The sequence below is a fragment of the Schistocerca cancellata genome, chromosome 6 (genome assembly GCF_023864275.1).
Source record: "Schistocerca cancellata isolate TAMUIC-IGC-003103 chromosome 6, iqSchCanc2.1, whole genome shotgun sequence".
Taxonomy (NCBI): Eukaryota; Metazoa; Arthropoda; class Insecta; order Orthoptera; family Acrididae; genus Schistocerca; species Schistocerca cancellata.
The window spans coordinates 556,468,240-556,488,916 of record NC_064631.1 but is presented as its reverse complement, the minus strand read 5'-3'; the positions used below and the strand labels follow the sequence as shown (position 1 = coordinate 556,488,916).

At 40.9% G+C, this 20,677-nt stretch overlaps 1 protein-coding gene across 1 annotated transcript in view; it reads right to left on the bottom strand.

Annotated features, from left to right (window-relative positions):
• LOC126190921 (structural maintenance of chromosomes protein 2) overlaps window positions 1-20,677 on the bottom strand; it is a 196,073-nt gene that overhangs the window by 118,829 nt on the left and 56,567 nt on the right. Inside the window, exons 3-5 of the mRNA XM_049931555.1 lie at window positions 18,443-18,604; window positions 9,871-9,981; window positions 6,244-6,381 (exon numbers count right to left, since the gene is read on the bottom strand). Coding sequence (XP_049787512.1) covers window positions 6,244-6,381; window positions 9,871-9,981; window positions 18,443-18,604 — 411 coding nt within the window. The remainder of the gene's footprint in view (window positions 1-6,243; window positions 6,382-9,870; window positions 9,982-18,442; window positions 18,605-20,677) is intronic.

Here is a 20,677-nt window from a genome sequence, read left to right as displayed (position 1 = left end):
AACTACTGGCAAAAACAGAAGTAGGAAATAAGACGACAGAAAAGATTACAAAATGTAACTATGACAATAACAAACGTAATTGTTGGGTTCAAATTAATGATATGAATACAATAGAGGGAAACATTCCACGTGGGAAAAATATATCTAAAAATAAGAAGAAAGATGATGAGACTTGCCAAACAAAAGCGCTGGCAGGTCGATAGACACACATACAAACACAAACATACACACAAAATTAAAGCTTTCGCAACCAACGGTTGCCTCATCAGGAAAGAGGGAAGGAGAGGGAAAGACGAAAGGATTTGGGTTTTAAGGGAGAGGGTAAGGAGTCATTCCAATCCCGGGAGCGGAAAGACTTACCTTAGGGGGGAAAAAGGACAGGTATACACTCACTCACTCACACACACACACACACACACACACACACACACACACACACACATCCATCCGCATGTACACAGACACAAGCAGACATTTGTAAAGGCAAAGAGTTTGGGCAGAGATGTCAGTCGAGGCGGAAGTACAGAGGCAAAGATGTTGTTGAAAGACAGGTGAGGTATGAGCGGCGGCAAATTGAAATTAGAAATTAGTGGAGATTGAGGCCTGGCGGATAGCGAGAAGAGAGGATATGCTGAAGGGCAAGTTCCCATCTCCTGAGTTCTGACAGGTAGTTGTTAGTGGGAAGTATCCAGATAACCCGGACAGTGTAACACTGTGCCAAGATGTGCTGTCCTTGCACCAAGGCATGTTTAGCCACAGGGTGATCCTCATTACCAACAAACACTGTCTGCCTGTGTCCATTCATGCGAATGGACAGTTTGTTGCTGGTCATTCCCACATAGAACGCTTCACAGTGTAGGCAGATCAGTTGGTAAATCACGTGGGTGCTTTCACACGTGGCTCTGCCTTTGATCGTGTACACCTTCCGGGTTACAGGACTGGAATAGGTGGTGGTGGTGGGAGGGTGCATGGGACAGGTTTTACACCGGGGGCGGTTACAAGGGTAGGAGCCAGAGGGTAGGGAAGGTGGTTTGGGGATTTCATAGGGATGAACTAAGAGGTTACAAAGGTTAGGTGGACGGCGGAAAGACACTCTAGGTGGAGTGGGGAGGATTTCATGAAGGATGGATCTCATTTCAGGGCAGGATTTGAGGAAGTCTTATCCCTGCTGGAGAGCCACATTCAGAATCTGATCCAGTCCCGGAAAGTATCCTGTCACAAGTGGGTCCTTTCACGCCGATCACCTGCCACCCTACCTAAAATCTCTTTCCTCATTACCTTAGCCAGCTTCATCCTGACCCACAACTTCTTCACTTTTGAAGGCCAGACGTACCAACAATTAAAGGGAACAGCCATGGGTACCAGGATGGCCCCCTCGTACGCCAACCTATTCATGGGTCGCTTAGAGGAAGCCTTCTTGGTTACCCAGGCCTGCCAACCCAAAGTTTGGTACAGATTTATTGATGACATTTTCATAATCTGGACTCACAGTGAAGAAGAACTCCAGAATTTCCTCTCCAACCTCAACTCCTTTGGTTCCATCAGATTCACCTGGTCCTACTCTAAATCTCATGCCACTTTCCTTGACGTTGACCTCCACCTGTCCAATGGCCAGCTTCACACGTCCGTCCACATCAAACCCACCAACAAGCAACAGTACCTCCATTATGACAGCTGTCACCCATTCCACATCAAACGGTCCCTTCCCTACAGCCTAGGTCTTCGTGGCAAACGAATCTGCTCCAGTCCGGAATGCTTGAACCATTACACCAACAACCTGAAAACAGCTTTTGCATCCCGTAACTACCCTCCCGACCTGGTACAGAAGCAAATAACCAGAGCCACTTCCTGATCTCCTCAAACCCGGAACCTTCCACAGAAGAACCCCAAAAGTGCCCCACTTGTGACAGGATACTTTCCGGGACTGGATCAGATTCTGAATGTGGCTCTCCAGCAGGGATACGACTTCCTCAAATCCTGCCCTGAGATGAGATCCATCCTTCATGAAATCCTCCCCACTCCACAAAGAGTGTCTTTCCGCCGTCCACCTAACCTTTGTAACCTCTTAGTTCATCCCTATGAAATCCCCAAACCACCTTCCCTACCCTTTGGCTCCTACCCTGTAACCGCCCCCGGTGTAAAACCTGTCCCATGCACCCTCCCACCACCACCTATTCCAGTCCTGTAACCCGGAAGGTGTACACGATCAAAGGCAGAGCCACGTGTGAAAGCACCCACGTGATTTACCAACTGACCTGCCTACAATGTGAAGCGTTCTACGTGGGAATGACCAGCAACAAACTGTCCATTCGCATGTATGGACACAGGCAGACAGTGTTTGTTGGTAATGAGGATCACCCTGTGGCTAAACATGCCTTGGTGCACGGCCAGCACATCTTGGCACAGTGTTACACCGTCCGGGTTATCTGGATACTTCCCACTAACACCAACCTGTCAGAACTCCGGAAATGGGAACTTGCCCTTCAGCATATCCTCTCTTCTCGCTATCCGCCAGGCCTCAATCTCCGCTAATTTCTAATTTCAATTTGCCGCCGCTCATACCTCACCTGTCTTTCAACATCATCTTTGCCTCTGTACTTCCACCCCGATTGACATCTCTGCCCAAACTCTTTGCCTTTACAAATGTCTGCTTGTGTCTGTGTATATGCGGATGGATATGTGTGTGTGTGCGCGAGTGTATACCTGTCCTTTTGTCCCCCTAAGGTAAGTCTTTCCGCTCCCGGGATTGGAATGACTCCTTACCCTCTCCCTTAAGACCCATATCCTTTTGTCTTTCCCCCTCCTTCCCTCTTTCCTGACGAGGCAACCGTTGGTTGCGAAAGCTAGAATTTTATATATATATATATATAAAAACAAAGATGATGTGACTTACCAAATGAAAGTGCTGGCAGGTCGACAGACACACAAACGAACACAAACATACACACAAAATTCAAGCTTTCGCAACAAACTGTTGCCTCATCAGGAAAGAGGGAAGGAGAGGGAAAGACGAAAGGATGTGGGTTTTAAGGGAGAGGGTAAGGAGTCATTCCAGTCCCGGGAGCGGAAAGACTTACCTTAGGGGGAAAAAAGGACGGGTATACACTCGCACACACACACATATCCATCCACACATATACAGACACAAGCAGACATATTTAAAGACCATATGTCTGCTTGTGTCTGTATTTGTGTGGATGGATATGTGTGTGTGTGCGAGTGTATACCCGTTCTTTTTTCCCCATAAGGTAAGTCTTTCCGCTCCCGGGACTGGAATGACTCCTTACCCTCTCCCTTAAAACCCACATCCTTTCGTCTTTCCCTCTCCTTCCCTCTTTCCTGATGAGGCAACAGTTTGTTGCGAAAGCTTGAATTTTGTGTGTATGTTTGTGTTCGTTTGTGTGTCTGTCGACCTGCCAGCACTTTCATTAGGTAAGTCACATCATCTTTGTTTTTAGGTATATTTTTCCTTCGTGGAATGTTTCCTTCTATTATAACCATATTATATACACACACACACACACACACACACATATATATATATATATATATATATATATATATATATATATATATATATATATATATATATATATATATATATATTTTCTGATCACTGTTTTACAGGCCCTGGAGTAAAAGGCGAGTATAATTTGAAATTCAAGAGATTGTTATTTCATACTGTTCTCTCTGGATTGAGTCTCTACAGAAGGTAAGTTGCATGTCAGGAGACATAACAGATCTCCATTTCCTGTAATTTCTTGTTGTGATTATTTAAAATAAAAATAATTACAGAAGACACCACTGGTTAGAGTAAACCAGTACTGATCCCACAACATTACTAGTATGTCAAATACACTCCTGGAAATTGAAATAAGAACACCGTGAATTCATTGTCCCAGGAAGGGGAAACTTTATTGACACATTCCTGGGGTCAGATACATCACATGATCACACTGACAGAACCACAGGCACATAGACACAGGCAACAGAGCATGCACAATGTCGGCACTAGTACAGTGTATATCCACCTTTCGCAGCAATGCAGGCTGCTATTCTCCCATGGAGACGATCGTAGAGATGCTGGATGTAGTCCTGTGGAACGGCTTGCCATGCCATTTCCACCTGGCGCCTCAGCTGGACCAGCGTTCGTGCTGGACGTGCAGACCGCGTGAGACGACGCTTCATCCAGCCCCAAACATGCTCAATGGGGGACAGATCCGGAGATCTTGCTGGCCAGGGTAGTTGACTTACACCTTCTAGAGCACGTTGGGTGGCACGGGATACATGCGGACGTGCATTGTCCTGTTGGAACAGCAAGTTCCCTTGCCGGTCTAGGAATGGTAGAAAGATGGGTTCGATGACGGTTTGGATGTACCGTGCACTATTCAGTGTCCCCTCGACGATCACCAGTGGTGTACGGCCAGTGTAGGAGATCGCTCCCCACACCATGATGCTGGGTGTTGGCCCTGTGTGCCTCGGTCGTATGCAGTCCTGATTGTGGCGCTCACCTGCACGGCGCCAAACACGCATACGACCATCATTGGCACCAAGGCAGAAGCGACTCTCATCGCTGAAGACGACACGTCTCCATTCGTCCCTCCATTCACGCCTGTCGCGACACCACTGGAGGCGGGCTGCACGATGTTGGGGCGTGAGCGGAAGACGGCCTAACGGTGTGCGGGACCATAGCCCAGCTTCATGGAGACGGTTGCGAATGGTCCTCGCCGATACCCCAGGAGCAACAGTGTCCCTAATTTGCTGGGAAGTGGCGGTGCGGTCCCCTACGGCACTGCGTAGGATCCTACGGTCTTGGCGTGCATCCATGCGTCGCTGCGGTCCGGTCCCAGGTCGACGGGCACGTGCACCTTCCGCCGACCACTGGCGACAACATCGATGTACTATGGAGACCTCACGCCCCACGTGTTGAGCAATTCGGCGGTACGTCCACCCGGCCTCCCGCATGCCCACTATACGCCCTCGCTCAAAGTCCGTCAACTGCACATACGGTTCACGTCCACGCTGTCGCGGCATGCTACCAGTGTTAAAGACTGCGATGGAGCTCCGTATGCCACGGCAAACTGGCTGACACTGACGGCGGCGGTGCACAAATGCTGCGCAGCTAGCGCCATTCGACGGCCAACACCGCGGTTCCTGGTGTGTCCGCTGTGCCGTGCGTGTGATCATTGCTTGTACAGCCCTCTCGCAGTGTCCGGTGCAAGTATGGTGGGTCTGACACACCGGTGTCAATGTGTTCTTTTTTCCATTTCCAGGAGTGTACATCAGAGTCTGTAGATTACACTGCAGAATCAGGCCAGTCAACAGAATTAAATACACAGTTAATGATTAATTGTTGCGAATATAAATATTAAATCGAGGGGCACTGTCAACAAAGGATGCTAAAAACACGAAGAGGGAAAAATGTATCCAGGAGACACCAGAATATGTAAGAAAATATTTGGTTGCACAGAAATGTGGCTCAGTGTTTCATTGGTGAAGTGCCAGACTACAAATCCAAAGATTTCAGAATTGATACCCGATCAATCAGGTTTCTTATCTGTCACTTATAACTACTTCTATCTCTGCCAATCTTTGTTGGTGTGAGAACGATGAGTTACACAGTGGTTTGGAATCTACATTAAACTTTAGGTCCCCCTGTAACTTGCTGGGTAAGACAGTTCAAAGGTTGGAAGAAGGCCACAGCATGCCATGTCCAACAGGACCATGGCTAGTATAGAACTGTTATGTTCAAACCAATCTTTGGATTTGTGACAGCTTTGCTTTACTGAAGAAAAACCTTTATTTCAATGTTTCCAAGCACTTGCATCTACAGGCAAGGATGAATCATTCTCAGAAAATGTCTCTCACTTTTTTACTTTTTAGTTCTGACTGTCTGAATGAGCTACACAACTCAAGGAAGAGGCATGTTACAGGAATATTCAATCAGTTCACAAATTAGTTGTCATCCCTCTCTCATAAAATGAAAAGAATAAATAAACAGAACAAACATTCAGCATACTTCACTCTTGAGTTAAAGTGGTAATTGGTTGGCCATTAACAACAGAAAATTCATATTAACCCCAAATGCAGTTACTGTATAGAATGTAATATATGCATTCTCTCACTAAAAAGGTACACATGTTCATTAAGAGTAACCAGAGGAACATTTCATTTAGATCTTCTATATATCTAATTAATTGCAATGCTTTTCCACAATGTAATGAAAACTGAACAAATACCAACCTTAGCTTTCATGTACCTCCATGCAACATATATTTTCATCAGCCTTTCCAAATCTCTAACTACTTTCTGGTATTCAAGATATCTTCCTTGTTCTTCTTTTAGCTTCTGTATTTTAGGAGCTATGTCACTGTTAATTATCTGAAATAAAGAAATATCTGACACTATAAAATGTTACTTAAGGGTTCAATTACAACAAACTTATATCTATTCCATCCCTCCACAAACTTCCAATAACACAATGTACAATGAAGTTTTAACATACATACTTTTTTAAACAACTGCAAAATCTTTTCATATAATTTTTACAAATTTCAACTCCCTCTTATTACAGAAACATTCATTTAAAAACCTCAATTTTAACAACAACATCGGTATTGACAGAATGAAAAAAATGTACTGGAAAGTACAAACAAAATATTTAATTTTAGATTAGTTCAGCAGATGTACAAACACCCACATGACACACTAAAAATAACCGTAATAATAAAACAAAGTTTCTAAACAGATACATTCTAGAATGTAAAACCTATTGCGAACATTATGAATCTAGTCAAATATCTCAAAAATAAATTAAACATCTGCCTACAATTAGAGAAAGTTGCTACGTAGCCCACAATCATTTGCTTCCTCTGCAGAAGACAGCATGATGATTGGATCCTACAGCTTATGATGAATATACCACTTTTACTGCAACATCTGAGCTAGCAATGGATGAGATTTTAAGTTATGACAAAAGCTAATTTGTAGAAGTTGTCCCTTAAAACTATCCAGGCTCAACTCTTACTGCAACACAGAACTAGAAAATTTTGTAATTGTGGAGCTTAAAAGAACTCAAAATTTAGAACTGAGTATTTTGTAAGAAAACTTTAACATCAAAGGAAATCATGTTCAGATGGTATCCACACTGCAATCTCAGCAGTACGCCAATCATTACCATATTTTTCCACTTAGTACATCAGTTTTTACAAGTCCCAGTCCCAACTACATCAAATGCAGGTTAAAGACTAATTTACACATTTCCCTCCTGGCTTAGTGCATTCAAATTTGGCAGTATCTGCACTGTTTTGCCACCACAAGTTCTGAGAGTGGTAAAAGTAGGACGTTTGCTGCCACGCAGTGCGGAAACTTATAAGAACACATTATTATCCAGAACAGCAACGTTGCTGTTTCCTATGGTAGGTAGAAATCGTGCATGGAAGGAGTTTGTTTTCGTGCATGGAAGGAGTTTGTTTAGGTCGGCAGTACCTCTGGTAACTATAAACTTCTGGAGCGACCAAACAATAAACAAAATATTTATTACAATACAATTCTGAACTCAGTCACTTGTATTCTTTGTTCATATTTAGCATCTGTCTCCCAGTAAGTGAATTTTATTTTTTTGTCCCCTTTGTCAAATGGTGTACCAATATGTCATGAACAAAACGACAGTGAGAAAGTGGAACATTAATCAGGAAGTGGACAAAAATTCACAAATGAATTGTGCTGATATTGCAAAAGAACTGAACATTCCTCCATCAGTAGTAAATACAACAGTGAGCAAATAAAAACTATCTGAAGCAGATTATTTGGAAAGAGGAAATGGCACCTGAAAATTATGCTTTAAAAATGTGCAGACATTTTCATGTAAATATATGTCTAATGTGAAAGCTTAGGTAACAGCAACTGTATTCTAACAATTCTTGCATGCCTGGGATGGCAGTTTGGGAGGAGGAGGAGACGAGTGTTTAACGTCCCGTCGACAACGAGGTCATTAGAGACGGAGCGCAAGCTCGGGTGAAGAAAGGATGGGGAAGGAAATCGGCCGTGCCCATTCACAGGAACCATCCCGGCATTTGCCTGAAGCGATTTAGGGAAATCATGGAAAACCTAAATCAGGATGGCAGTTTGGGTGTTAAAAATAGGAAAACCATTGTGTTTAATGAGCACCCCATGACATCATATCTACTTGATACAAATTTAGCACTTTTTTTCCGCTCAATTATACAAGCCATATTCAGACACTCAACCAAGGCACTATAAAATGCCTGAAATAATAATGCAGGAAGACTTTTGTGCAGAAGACACTGGCCTGTCCACACTACAGTGAGAAATGTAACAATCTTGGATGTTATGCATTTTGTAGGAAGTGCGTGGGATTGTGTGTGAGAAAGCACGATCTCAAACCATTCTGACCAATGCCAGCAAATAAGGGGCAAGAAGAAAACAGTGCCTATCTTAGCTTTGATGAATATGTTGAACATAATCAAGCAGTTGCTGTCAGTCAGTCCGTGACAACTGATGAAGTATTGCAGGAACAGATGGAAGAGAAGCAAAAAGAAAGTGAAGACAATGATGAGCCAGAATCTTTGCTGGTTCTTACAACTTCAAAAGCTACTGAAGGAATGGACACATTGAAGCAGAGTGTGTTGAGTTTTGAAGTCTATAAACATATTAACTAAGATCTACAATACAGTATTAAAATTCAGACAAAAGAAACAGTCAACTATTGGTATGTTTTTCAAACCTCTGCAAAGACAAAACTTCAATCTGTATCAACGTATTTTAGTGTAGTTAGGGACAACCCTTACTCAATTACCAGTAGTGTTTCAGTTCTGGAGACTCTAAATGAATGACTTTTGCTTGTATTGAGAATTGTAATAAAAATTGAAATATTAGTGTATTTTTATTTTTTCAACATCACATGCGGGATTTGTAATTTGGAAGTTAGACGATATGCTCTCATGTCACATGACCGTTCTGCATTCCAACCGGCTGAGAACAGAAGCGTTCAACTCCAATATACTGGATTTAGCCAATGTTGCCATTTTTAACACATTTCTGGGTCTTTTATGCTAACATGTAGTTCTGATTATTTCTGAGTGTTTTATTCTGAATGTGTTCTTGAAATGGCACATTTATTGCAATCAGGAAGTGTGACATTAAAAGTTCACGTATTACCCCAACTATGGTACACTTTATTCCGCATTTTCGCTGATGAAAAAACAGAATCATTTCCAAATTAGATAATTTTCAGTAGTAAGTTATTCTGCGTATTATGTTCAAAATCTATGGTCCCTTCAAGAATGTGCTAATGATATTCTACTGCATTGCAATATGCCAATTGTTAAAATACACTTGTTATTACGTGACAGGTTTCAATCACAGAGAATCACCGGGAAGAAGTTTACAGTTTTTTCTTTCTCAGTCATATAGTACGCAACTGCATCATGAATAAGCATATTTTAACAAGAGCTTATCAGTGTCTTTAACACGGCATTTCTCAACTACTATGGAAACAGGTTCTTGGACAATATTTAATTTACGTTTATTTTAACTTTACAACACAGAGATTTGTGTGTGTTAAGAAGTGTGTGTGTGTTTCAAACAAATGACACATTACAAAAGCATGGGCCAGTTGCTTCATCTAAATTGCATTAAAAAGATACACAATTCACATTCTCTTCATGTCTACTTTCCAAGCACCAATATTATTAAAAAAAAATTAATACTTATTTTGAAAATGACTAATGTAAGATCCTCAGTGAAATACATGAACAATGATCATGAGGGTGAGTAACATTAAACATAATATTCACCCAGTTAGCAGTGAAAGATTTTCAAAATACGAAAATAAAATAATCTATTTACGTCATTTAGCTGCCTAAGTTTGTTGTCCTTTTTCTCTATTGTTTTCTCTGCAGCAATTTTTTTGTTCTCATACATTTTTGTGCCAGCAGCTTCTTCCACCATAGCTAGAATCTGGAACATGCAAACAAGCATGAAATGTTAGAAAATAGGATTAACTTAAAATAGTAAATTACATAAACACAGTTAAGGCAAGAACATCTGAGAATTATTAATACATAATCACAAAAATGTCTATAGAAATACCAATGTATAAACCAAAGCTTTCAGCAATGGTGGTTCCTTACTTTGGGGGAAAAGCAAAGTAGTAAAAGTTGAAGGCAGCAGAAAAGGCAAAATTTGCATATTTTTTATGATAGCCAGTTTTTCAACTTCAGTTCTTTGTTATTTAATTATTTCTTCTGTGACTTATTTTTACAAATATGTTACAACTATACAAACATCAGCTATTAACATCCTGTGTCATGAAAGACCTGTACAGCACGTTAAGACATGTTCTTTTGAAACGATTTATGAATAACTTGGCCAAATTCTGACATTCCAGAAAGTTTCATACACAAATGGTAACAGCAATTGTGGCTTTAGAAGTGGTTGTCCACGCACATGAGTGGTGGTGGTGGTGGTTGTGGTGGTGGTGATGGTGGTGGTGAGAGGAGGAACACAGCTCTTAGCAGGAGTGGCAAAATGTGGATTGATTCAGGTAATAAACACAAAACTAATATGAGTAGAGAGAAGATGGGGAGGAGAGAGTGGGAAGCAAGATAGTACACTGTGGATACAGCAGGAGTAGGGGCGAAAAATGAGAGTAAATGTGTGTGTAAAGGGCATGGGAAGTGGGTTGTGAAGAATGGGATATGCAGATGTTTAAGGCCATGGAAATTGCAATAACAGATAATTTGCTGGAGGTACAGTTATCATGAAGTTCAGAGGAGATGGCAGACACAGAAAGGGTGGGAGGGGTGAATTGCATAGGCATTGAAGCAGTTTTAGATGGAATAGGGAATGCTCATGATGGGACTGCATTAGGAGGTGGCAGACAGGAGTGCAGCACCGATCATACATGTGGGTCATCAGGGTATATACGTGGACAAGGAAAAAAAAATTCCCGGATCTCCCGGTTAAAAATAAATTTTCTCCCAGGTGAAAATACACTTTTTCCATGTTAAGTGACAGTATACTTTCCCTCGGAACTGTAAGACTTATCCTTTGAATGGTTATGGTTTTATACAGCAGCGTAGAATTTCCCGGCACTTTAGAAAACAAAACTCAGGGGGAAAAAACACGTTTTGGAAAGATCTTTGATGTGCAGCAACATGTACACTGCATATTTTTGCATTACGAAACTATAAATTCAAATGGCAAGGAAATCGTTTCTGAAGAAGAGAAATTTGTTGACATCGAGTATAGATTTTAGTGTCAGGAAGTTGTTTCTTGAAAGTATTTGTATGGAGTGTAGCCACATATGGAAATGAAATGTGGACGATAAATAGTTTAGACAAGAAGAGAATAGAAGTTTTCGAAATGTGGTGCTATAGAAGAATGCTGAAGATTAGATGGGTAGATCACATAACTAATGAGAAGGTACTGAATAGAACTGGGGAGAAGAGAAATTTGTGGCACAACTTGACTAGAAGAAGGGATCTGTTGGTAGAACATATTCTGAGGCATCAAGGGATCACCAATTTAGTATTGGAGGGCAGCGTGGAGGGTAAAAATCGTAGGGGGACACCAAGAGATGAATACACTAAGCAGATTCAGAAGGATGTAGGTTGCAGTAGGTACTGGGAGATGAAGAAGCTTGCACAGGATAGAGTAGCATGGAGAGCTGCATCAAACCAGTCTCAGGACTGAAGACCACAACAACAACAAATTCGAATTCCACCAACAGAAAAAGTTAATGGTTTAAGTTAATATACATAGCATTGCTACAAGAAAAGAAAAAGCTTTCACATATAATATCTGTCTCAAAGATTATAAGCTACAAGCGAAGCTAAGCTTTCACATAAAACGTTTATCTGTTTAGTGCATGTTACACTTTAAGATACATCGCACAAATATGCCAGTAAAATTTTTAATACTGACATAAATCTCTGATCTTCTGGGCTCAAAATTCTTCTAAATGACTCGTCATCAAAGAGTTGCTTCTTAAAAGAGAGCAAACGCTCTGCAATTTGAGAAAATCATCATACATTCTCGCACATAGTTCATCTTGCGCAAAAGGTAAATTTACTTTGAAAATAATGCTTTTCGAACAACAATTCGCAATATTTTCCCGCAACCTGTTAGAAATAGATTCATTTCAGCAGTTGTCAGAGAGTGCCAGATATGAGGTGTCACCGCACTTGTGCAGCTACGGTGACGTAGGAAGCCCATATGTTTGCATGTTCAAAACATTAAAAGATCTTACATTATGTCATAACAGAAACAAGACATCAGAGGATACTGCAAGAGTGTCAGAATTTGATGAACCATATTAAAATGCATAGCTCGCCTTACAGTGCACATTCGTATGTCCAGATTCCCAATGACATAGGCCTTGACCTGATATGAAGCTTTTCAGTGTGGTTTTTGGGACGTAAATTTTCTTGGAATACCAGTACTGTATTATCTCATGCTTGGTTCTTTATTATGGCATTATGCCATACGTGCTAGAAGATGAAAACGTGCACTTGAAATGCAGTGAACAGTTGAAACTAGCCAATAGTGTGGAATCAAACACTTCGTTTCAAATAAATTGAGTGCCTCAGCAGGAAAGCTTAAGAAAAGCCAAATTTCTTTGGCAAACCGACAAAAATAACTTTATTGTTCTGCAAGGCGATTAATGCTTGACTGTCAGAACGGTGAAAATAAAATAAAATCTAAAACTAATAACATATTTTAGCCTTCCATGATTATGTGAATGTATTTTAATTCACTTGATAGCTCCCAGCCACAGAAATCCGTCTTGTTTTCATTTGACACGAGAGCTGTAAACGAAGAGGAAACAGAAAAACTGCTAAATGTAAACACGAGTCACTTGGAGACTTTTCAAAAATAAGTTCATTTTGTAGTGCACATCTTCCTGAAGAGTCTGATACATAAAACATATCTTCGAGGAAATGTAGGACACTTTATTTGGTCTTAAGTGTGCAGTGCAGAACAAGAACTCTACAGAAAATCTGAACACTCTATTGCCTATTAGCTAATAACTTGCTCTTCTGTGTGACATAAAATTAAATATGGGATACCTAAAACCAGTAAAGACAAGAGGCAGGCAAGACAGTACACATTTCTTCAATCCTTAGGTCCTAGCGATTTTTCTCTCTAATCTTGCTACAACTTTACATGGCGTGCTTTCCTTTCTGCGGAAGAACTATTGGCTCAAATGGCTCTGAGCACTATGGGACTTAACATCTACGGTCATCAGTCCCCTAGAACTTAGAACTGCTTAAACCTAACTAACCTAAGGACAGCACACAACACCCAGCCATCACGAGGCAGAGAAAATCCCTGATCCCGCCGGGAATCAAACCCGGGAACCCGGGCATGGGAAGCGAGAACGCTACCGCACGACCACGAGATGCGGGCGGAAGAACTATTACATTACATTATCAAAGTTCGTCAAATGTTTTGCTACATGAAAAATAGAAATATTGTTGTCTAATACAGAGAAAGCTGTTAATACAAATAGCAACCAAGACTGGTGTGGTTTCTCGATTTGATTACGTCTATTTTGTCACTGTGTGCTGGATAAAATAAAATAGGCCTTTCTAATATTGCATCAATTGTGACACACACCAAATAAGTGAGACAGTTTTGACAATAATGATCATTTTTATAATACGACAGAATATAATTCATGAAGTACCAATATGAAATACCAATTTGGCCTACTACAAGCAAAAGTCTTTACATTAGGAAATAGTTGCACATTTCATTTGTACGCTCCAGTTTCTCATGCATGAGACGAAAAGTAGTAGGATGAAATTTTTGTATAAATTTGGAATCGTCATATTCTTCCATAATTTGTATGATGTCCCCGTTTTTCCTCCTTCCTCGTTCCAACAAAGTCTTGTCATCACTAATTCTGGAACTATTCCTACCACTGTCAAAACAAATTCTTCGATTAACGTTATTAACCCTGCCACAATCACCGGTTTAGTTATCCAGCGATTATTCTCCAGTTAGGTGTTATTACGTGTTCGTACAAAGCGCTTTCCGCACTACTCTCAGAATGGAACTTAAGCAGCTGCTAGCTGGGGACAACAACTGGCCCTGTCTAGTGTAGCGATCTGGCCAAATATTTTCTGTCAAAATTTCACTTTCTTGGATGCACTGAGAAGATAATATGTAATCTTTCTTACCTGTTATTCCTGTTAGTCGTTTATTTCCACTCTGGTAGTCTGAATCTATGGATTTTGCTAGTAATTATAGTGATGCTGAACGTTCGCAAACTGAATCAACCACATAAATGAGCAGCAGTTGGCATTCACTGGTCCGACTTTATTCCATTCTGCTCGCAAAGTCCCGTCCCATGTTGTCTGCAGGAAAGTTTGTTTCTAGATGTGACGAGGATTCCCCTGACAGAGACATCATGTACACTATGCACGCATTCAACAATCAACTTATAATTCATGCTAGTTGCTTTGTGAAACAATGTTTTTTCCCATCAAGAATATGAATTTGTCCCCTGCCCCCAAAAATTGCCACCCAGTTCAGATACCCCTGTTTGCCACCACCCCCAACTAGATCCAGGCCTGCTGCGCACGCGTGAATCTGGCAGCTTGGGCGTGCCAGTAAAACTTTTCCGGGTACCATGTGGCTGGTTGCTGCTACTACTGCTTACAGAGCCAACAACCACATTTCTGTAGCCAGGAGAAGGAAGGGGTACTACTTATACACGACTCAACTGCGCGTGTACATGAGCCTGCTCGTAACTGATTAAATGAGTCTAATGTAAACAGTTGTGACGCCACTCTCATCGGAGGCAATTTGTTGTTATGAAGCATTGCAGTCTTCTGGAAGCCTTTGACGCATTTTGCTGTTGGCAGACACTTGTACGAGCACTGTGTTATTTTATATGGCACATTTCCTTTGCAATTAAAGTTGTATTTTCATTTTTTTCTCTCTTTCATGTTTTAATGCTGCAGTAGCGGGATACAGTAATGTTCTTTGTTAGAGTATCTGTTCTTACCAGTCAAAATTACAAAAATTTAACTGAAAACTAAAACAACGAAAAATTCCTGGAATTCTAAAAAATTCACAGGTTTTTCCCGGTTTTCTCCTGGATGAAAAAATTCTCGGGTTTTTCCCAGATCTCCCAGGTCATATAAACCCTGGTCATCCACATGGGAATGACCTGTAGTGTGTAACAGTGGGAGTAGAATGAAATTAAATTGTATCATTATGTAATGTGAGGTAGTATATTTAATAGAAACTTTACATGAAGGATGCAGTCAGGAAGGTAGTATTGGTTGATGGACTATTCACAGCAGTGACAGGTTTGCTGGTGCCACTTGAAATTTCTCTTTGGGTTAAATAGGCAAGATATTATCTGTTTAAAGTTTCTGACAAATTTCCAACTGCAGAAGAGGCACCAAGGCAGCAAAGGAGTGAATTATCTGCTTGGTGTGAATGACAGCTTTCAAAATGGCAGTACTGTTGGCAATCGGCGCATTTGATGTGTGTGTGTTTTTTTTTTTTTTTTTTTTTTTTTTTTAAGGTTTCTGAGAGGTGGAGATCAAGATTCCGGAAGTGGGTCATTAAGCTGAGAAGTATCCTTTGAAGCAGATTTTGGAGTGGGTGTTAAGAACGTGTGAAAAGAGAAGAAGCTGTGACATGGAACGAGATCACAAAGCCATCAATGAATCTGAACCAGACAAAGTTTTTAATGCATTTGGTAGATAGGAAGGATTTCTACAGACCCATGACCACACTGGCATACGAAAGTGCCTTGTGTGTATGTACAGCAGTTCCAAGAATTTAGCAGGAGAAATTATGGTTCAAACACAGTTGACTTCAAGATTAAAAACAAACGAGGGGGGTGAGGGGGGTTGCCAAGTGGAAGCTTTCATTGGCAGCACAGTCACGTAGTAAGGTGTACTTTTTATACTGGTCCACAGAGTCAACAGGTTCAAAGATCAAGGCTTATGGTGCTGAGACAGAAAAAGTAAGAAAAAGAAAGGATACATGTCATCCATCTAGGAAGTGTGACAACAGATAACTGGTTGGAGATTCTGATCAATAAAGGCAACAGATCTTTGTGCGTACACGGCTGAACTACAGACCCTTATCATTGATGTCAATTTGCAGTAGGATTTTGAAACATAATCTGTGTTCAAACACTATCAATTACCTCAAAGGGAATTATCTACTGGCGCACAGCCAGCAAGGATGGAGAAAACACAATTCTTGTGAAACAAAATTAGCTCTTTATCCATATGAAGTAATGAGTGCTATTGACAGGGGACCTAAAAATCATTCAGTATTTCTAGATTTCCAGAAGGCTTTAGACACCATTCCTCACAAGTGACTTCTAATCAAATTTTACACCTATGGAGTATAACCTCAATTTTATGACAGTCTTCTGCTGCTCCTAATCTATATAAATGATTTAGGAGACAACTGAGTGGTCCTCTTAAGACTGTTTGCAGATTTACTGTGTAGTGAAGTCATCTGGAGATCAAAGCCAATTGCAAAATGATTTTGACAAGACATCTTTATGGTGCAGAAAGTGGCAATCTGCTTTCACACACACACACACACACACACACACACACACACACACACACACACACACACACACACACACACACACACACACACACACACACACACACACACACACACACACACGTTTTACTTATGCAAGCTTTTAAAGCCAGTGGCTCCCCTTCCAGCAGAAGGGTTGAAGGGGAAGGAAGAGGGTGAAGGGAATGCAACTGGAGAGGTTTAGAAAAAGGGGTAGTTTGGAAATGTCACCAAGAACCCCAGGTCAGGGGAGACTTACCAGACAGGATGAGAAGCAAAGACTGATTGTTCGGAACTGCACTTGATGAGATTTGAAAACCTGAGAGCATAAATGTGGAAGACAGGATAATATGCAAGACTGTAATTACTGTTAAACATCACGCATGAGTTAAGAGTGACAATCTAAGTGCATTGTATGTAACAGAGATGGTAGGGGGACGGCAAGAAATTAACAGGTCAGAAAATGAATTACGTAGAAAACTAAAATGGAGTGAAGAAAGGACTTGTTACTGTGAAGAAATGCTGAGATGGAAGAAATTAACATAAATTACGGCCAGGTGGTTGGCAAGAACCAAAGACATGTTATAGCACTAGTTCCCACCTGCAGACTTCTGAAAAACTGATGTCTGTGGGAAGAAACTTTCAATTATAAACTTCAGTTCCAACAATCACATAGATAATGTTGTGGTGAAGGTGAACCTAAGGTTCTGTTTTATTGGCAGAGCACTCAGAAGATGCAACACATCAACTGAAGAGAGTGCCTAAACACTACTCTGCCCTCTTTTGGAGTACTGCTGTGCAGTACACAATTCTTTTCGGGGTAATTGTGTAGATACAGACGGATGCATTATAACATACCGTGAATGGTACGTGCTGAATAACTCTTCCGTCTAACGTGTTGTATGAATCTTGAAACTGGTTTGTGTGTCTGAATGGTGGAATGTGCAAGTACTGACTTGGCAGCAGACTCATTGATGATAATATATACCGAATAGGATGTTAACACCATCCCCCCCCCCCCCCCATTCTCATCTGAAACTGATAAATAAGGCATGCTTGAGAGTGAATAAATTTTGATATTTTATTAATAAATGTAATTCTTGAGGCAAATTGTGTCCATTATTACAATGAAACACTGTAGAGAGAAGTCTGAATTTTTAATTGTCTAGACTGAGAACCCAGAAAGCAATTTAACTGTAAAGTTCCTATACCGAGAAACAATCATTCAAGTGAGTGTTGTATGCTATTTGATAGTTGCATTGGTATTTCTGAGATGACAAATTTTATTAAAGTTCTTCCTTCATTAACCCTAAAGAAGAGTGAAGGTTAGAAAGGAGGAGGAAAGTCTTGACTATTTTTTTCCCCAATATACATGAACACTGATTAACTTAAAATACAATCTTGAATTTTTTTCACAGACTCAGAAAAGAGAGGAAGTTTATGCTTTAAAACACAGATTTCTCTAGGCACTCAGTTCAGATTATCAAGTAGACCAGTTGTTATGTCAGTTGCCAAGAAAAGATGTGGCACTTCAGCAATACAAAAGCAAGGCAGGAGAAAAGATATTAGACTGTGCAGCAAAGAAAACAGAAATAAAGTAATCACATAACCGCAACAATTAATTCCTTACTGAATGGCAGATAGCCAATTTTGTTTAAAAAAAAAAACGGGGGGTTAATTAGTAACTTTTTTCCTTTTGCTCATTGGACTCATCTACCCTAACAGCTTAACCTAAACATGACATTCAATACTGAATCTAGTTACACTGATGTTTATGTAGCAAGTTGTTCGATTGCTTTCTCCTTGTCTTCATCATGGTACTGGAGAAAACTGTATTTGTACTTACCTCCATCGGTTTCATGTTGAGAACCTTTGTGATACGGCCCTGCATGATCAAAAAGTGAGGGTTGTTAACATTTAACTGCACAGAGCAGAATAAATCATTCACTCGCTTTGCCTGTACATTTGTACCATTGATGAGATACTTGTTTTTACCTCCAACCACCACCTGTAAAAAACACATGGAATTGAGATCAGAGGATAATCTTACATTAATGATACCAATAAAACTGCCTTGGGAACTTAATGTCTCCAGCAAAACAGATAAAATAACAAAGAAGCATCTCAAGAAAGCACAATGATAAATGTTTTCACACAGCACTCCACATCAGCACATATGGCAAAAGTGTACTTACAATGTCCATGGCTTTTCCATTGCACACAATTGCTGGTAATGGATCCCCATGATGAGTGACGGGAACTGAACGTAGCAAATCATTAAGAGGATGTAGGTAGCCAATCACATTCCTCATCTGTAATCTCCTATTCTTTGTAAATGAAATTAACTGGTATTTTGTTTAACTCACAGCAATTTAAGCTGTGCTATTAGGCCCCAACCTAACCACAAACTCGGAAATCACAACATATTACAGAAAAGCAGTCAAATATTTGTGACAACCGAGGTCAGAAATATCACTGCTGCTTGATCCACACTCAGAAATGTACGCTGTGCTATTAGGTTCCAATCCAACACAACCTTGGAACTCCTGACATTTAGAAAAAAAAATGAAAATGACAAGACTGAGCAACTATCACTGGCTACCGTATACTATTACCCAATTGGCTATGATCAGCGACAATGAATTGCTAACAGCAGTGCACAAAGGAAGAGCTGTGGGCACGTGAAGTCCACTTAAGCCGCACATCTAAATATTCAAATACCACTCCTATCGATTCATGAACACTGTATTCTGGGTTAGTACCAGTCCCTATGTTAGAGCTACTAAGTTCACTTAGGCCTAGTGCTTCTCAGTGGTTGAGGCAAGTGCAAGAAGTACAGGGCTATTACAAATGATTGAAGCGATTTCATAAATTCACTGTAGTTCCATTCATTGACATATGGTCACGACACACTACAGGTACGTAGAAAAACTCAAAGTTTTGTTCGGCTGAAGCCACACTTCAGGTTTCTGCTGCCAGAGTGCTCGAGAGCGCAGTGAGACAAAATGGCGACAGGAGCCGAGAAAGCGTATGTTGTGCTTGAAATGCACTCACATCAGTCAGTCATAACAGTGCAACGACACTTCAGGGCGAAGTTCAACAAAGATCCACCAACTGCTAACTCCATTCGGCGATGGTATGCGCAGATTAAAGCTTCTGGATGCCTCTGTAAGGGGAAATCAACGGGTCGGCCTGCAGTGAGCGAAGAAACGATTGAACGCGTGCGGGCAAGTTTCACGCATAGCCCGCGGAAGTCGACGAATAAAGCAAGCAGGGAGCTAAACGTACCACAGCCGACGGTTTGGAAAATCTTAGGGAAAAGGCTAAAGCAGAAGCCTTACGTTTGCAATTGCTACAAGTCCTGACACCCGATGACAAAGTCAAACTCTTTGAATTTTCGGCGCGGTTGCAACAGCTCATGGAAGAGGATGCGTTCAGTGAGAAACTTGTTTTCAGTGATGAAGCAACATTTTTTCTTAGTGGTGAAGTGAACAGACACAATGTGTGAATCTGGGCGGTAGAAAATCCTCACGCATTCATGCAGCAAATTCGCAATTAACTAAAACAGGGTGTCTACGTGGACAAGGAAAAAAAATTCCCGGATTTTTCCCGGATTTCCCGGTTAAAAACACACTTTCTCCCGGATGACAGTATATTTTCCCCTATCACTCCTTTGAATGGTAATGGTTTTGTACACGAGCGTACAATTTCCCGGCACTTTAGAAAACGAAACTCAGAGAAAAAGACACGTTTTGGAAATATCTTTGATGTACAGCAACATGTACGCTGCGTATTTTCGTATTACGAAAACATGCATTGGAAATCCACCAAACACCGCATGTTACTTTCCGAACCAATGAAACAGAGATTTCGATGCGCTTTTGTAAGCCGTTCGTAACTCATGTCACGTGATCTCGCCAGCCGATGACAGGATATTCAGAGCATAGGACACGTGATGTAGTCAGCCAATAGCAACATCAGTGTTAAGTAGCGCGCCAAACAGGGAAAGTTAATAGTTTAAATTAATATACATAGTGTTGTTACAAGAAAAGCAAAGCTTTCACATAAAATATTGGTCTCA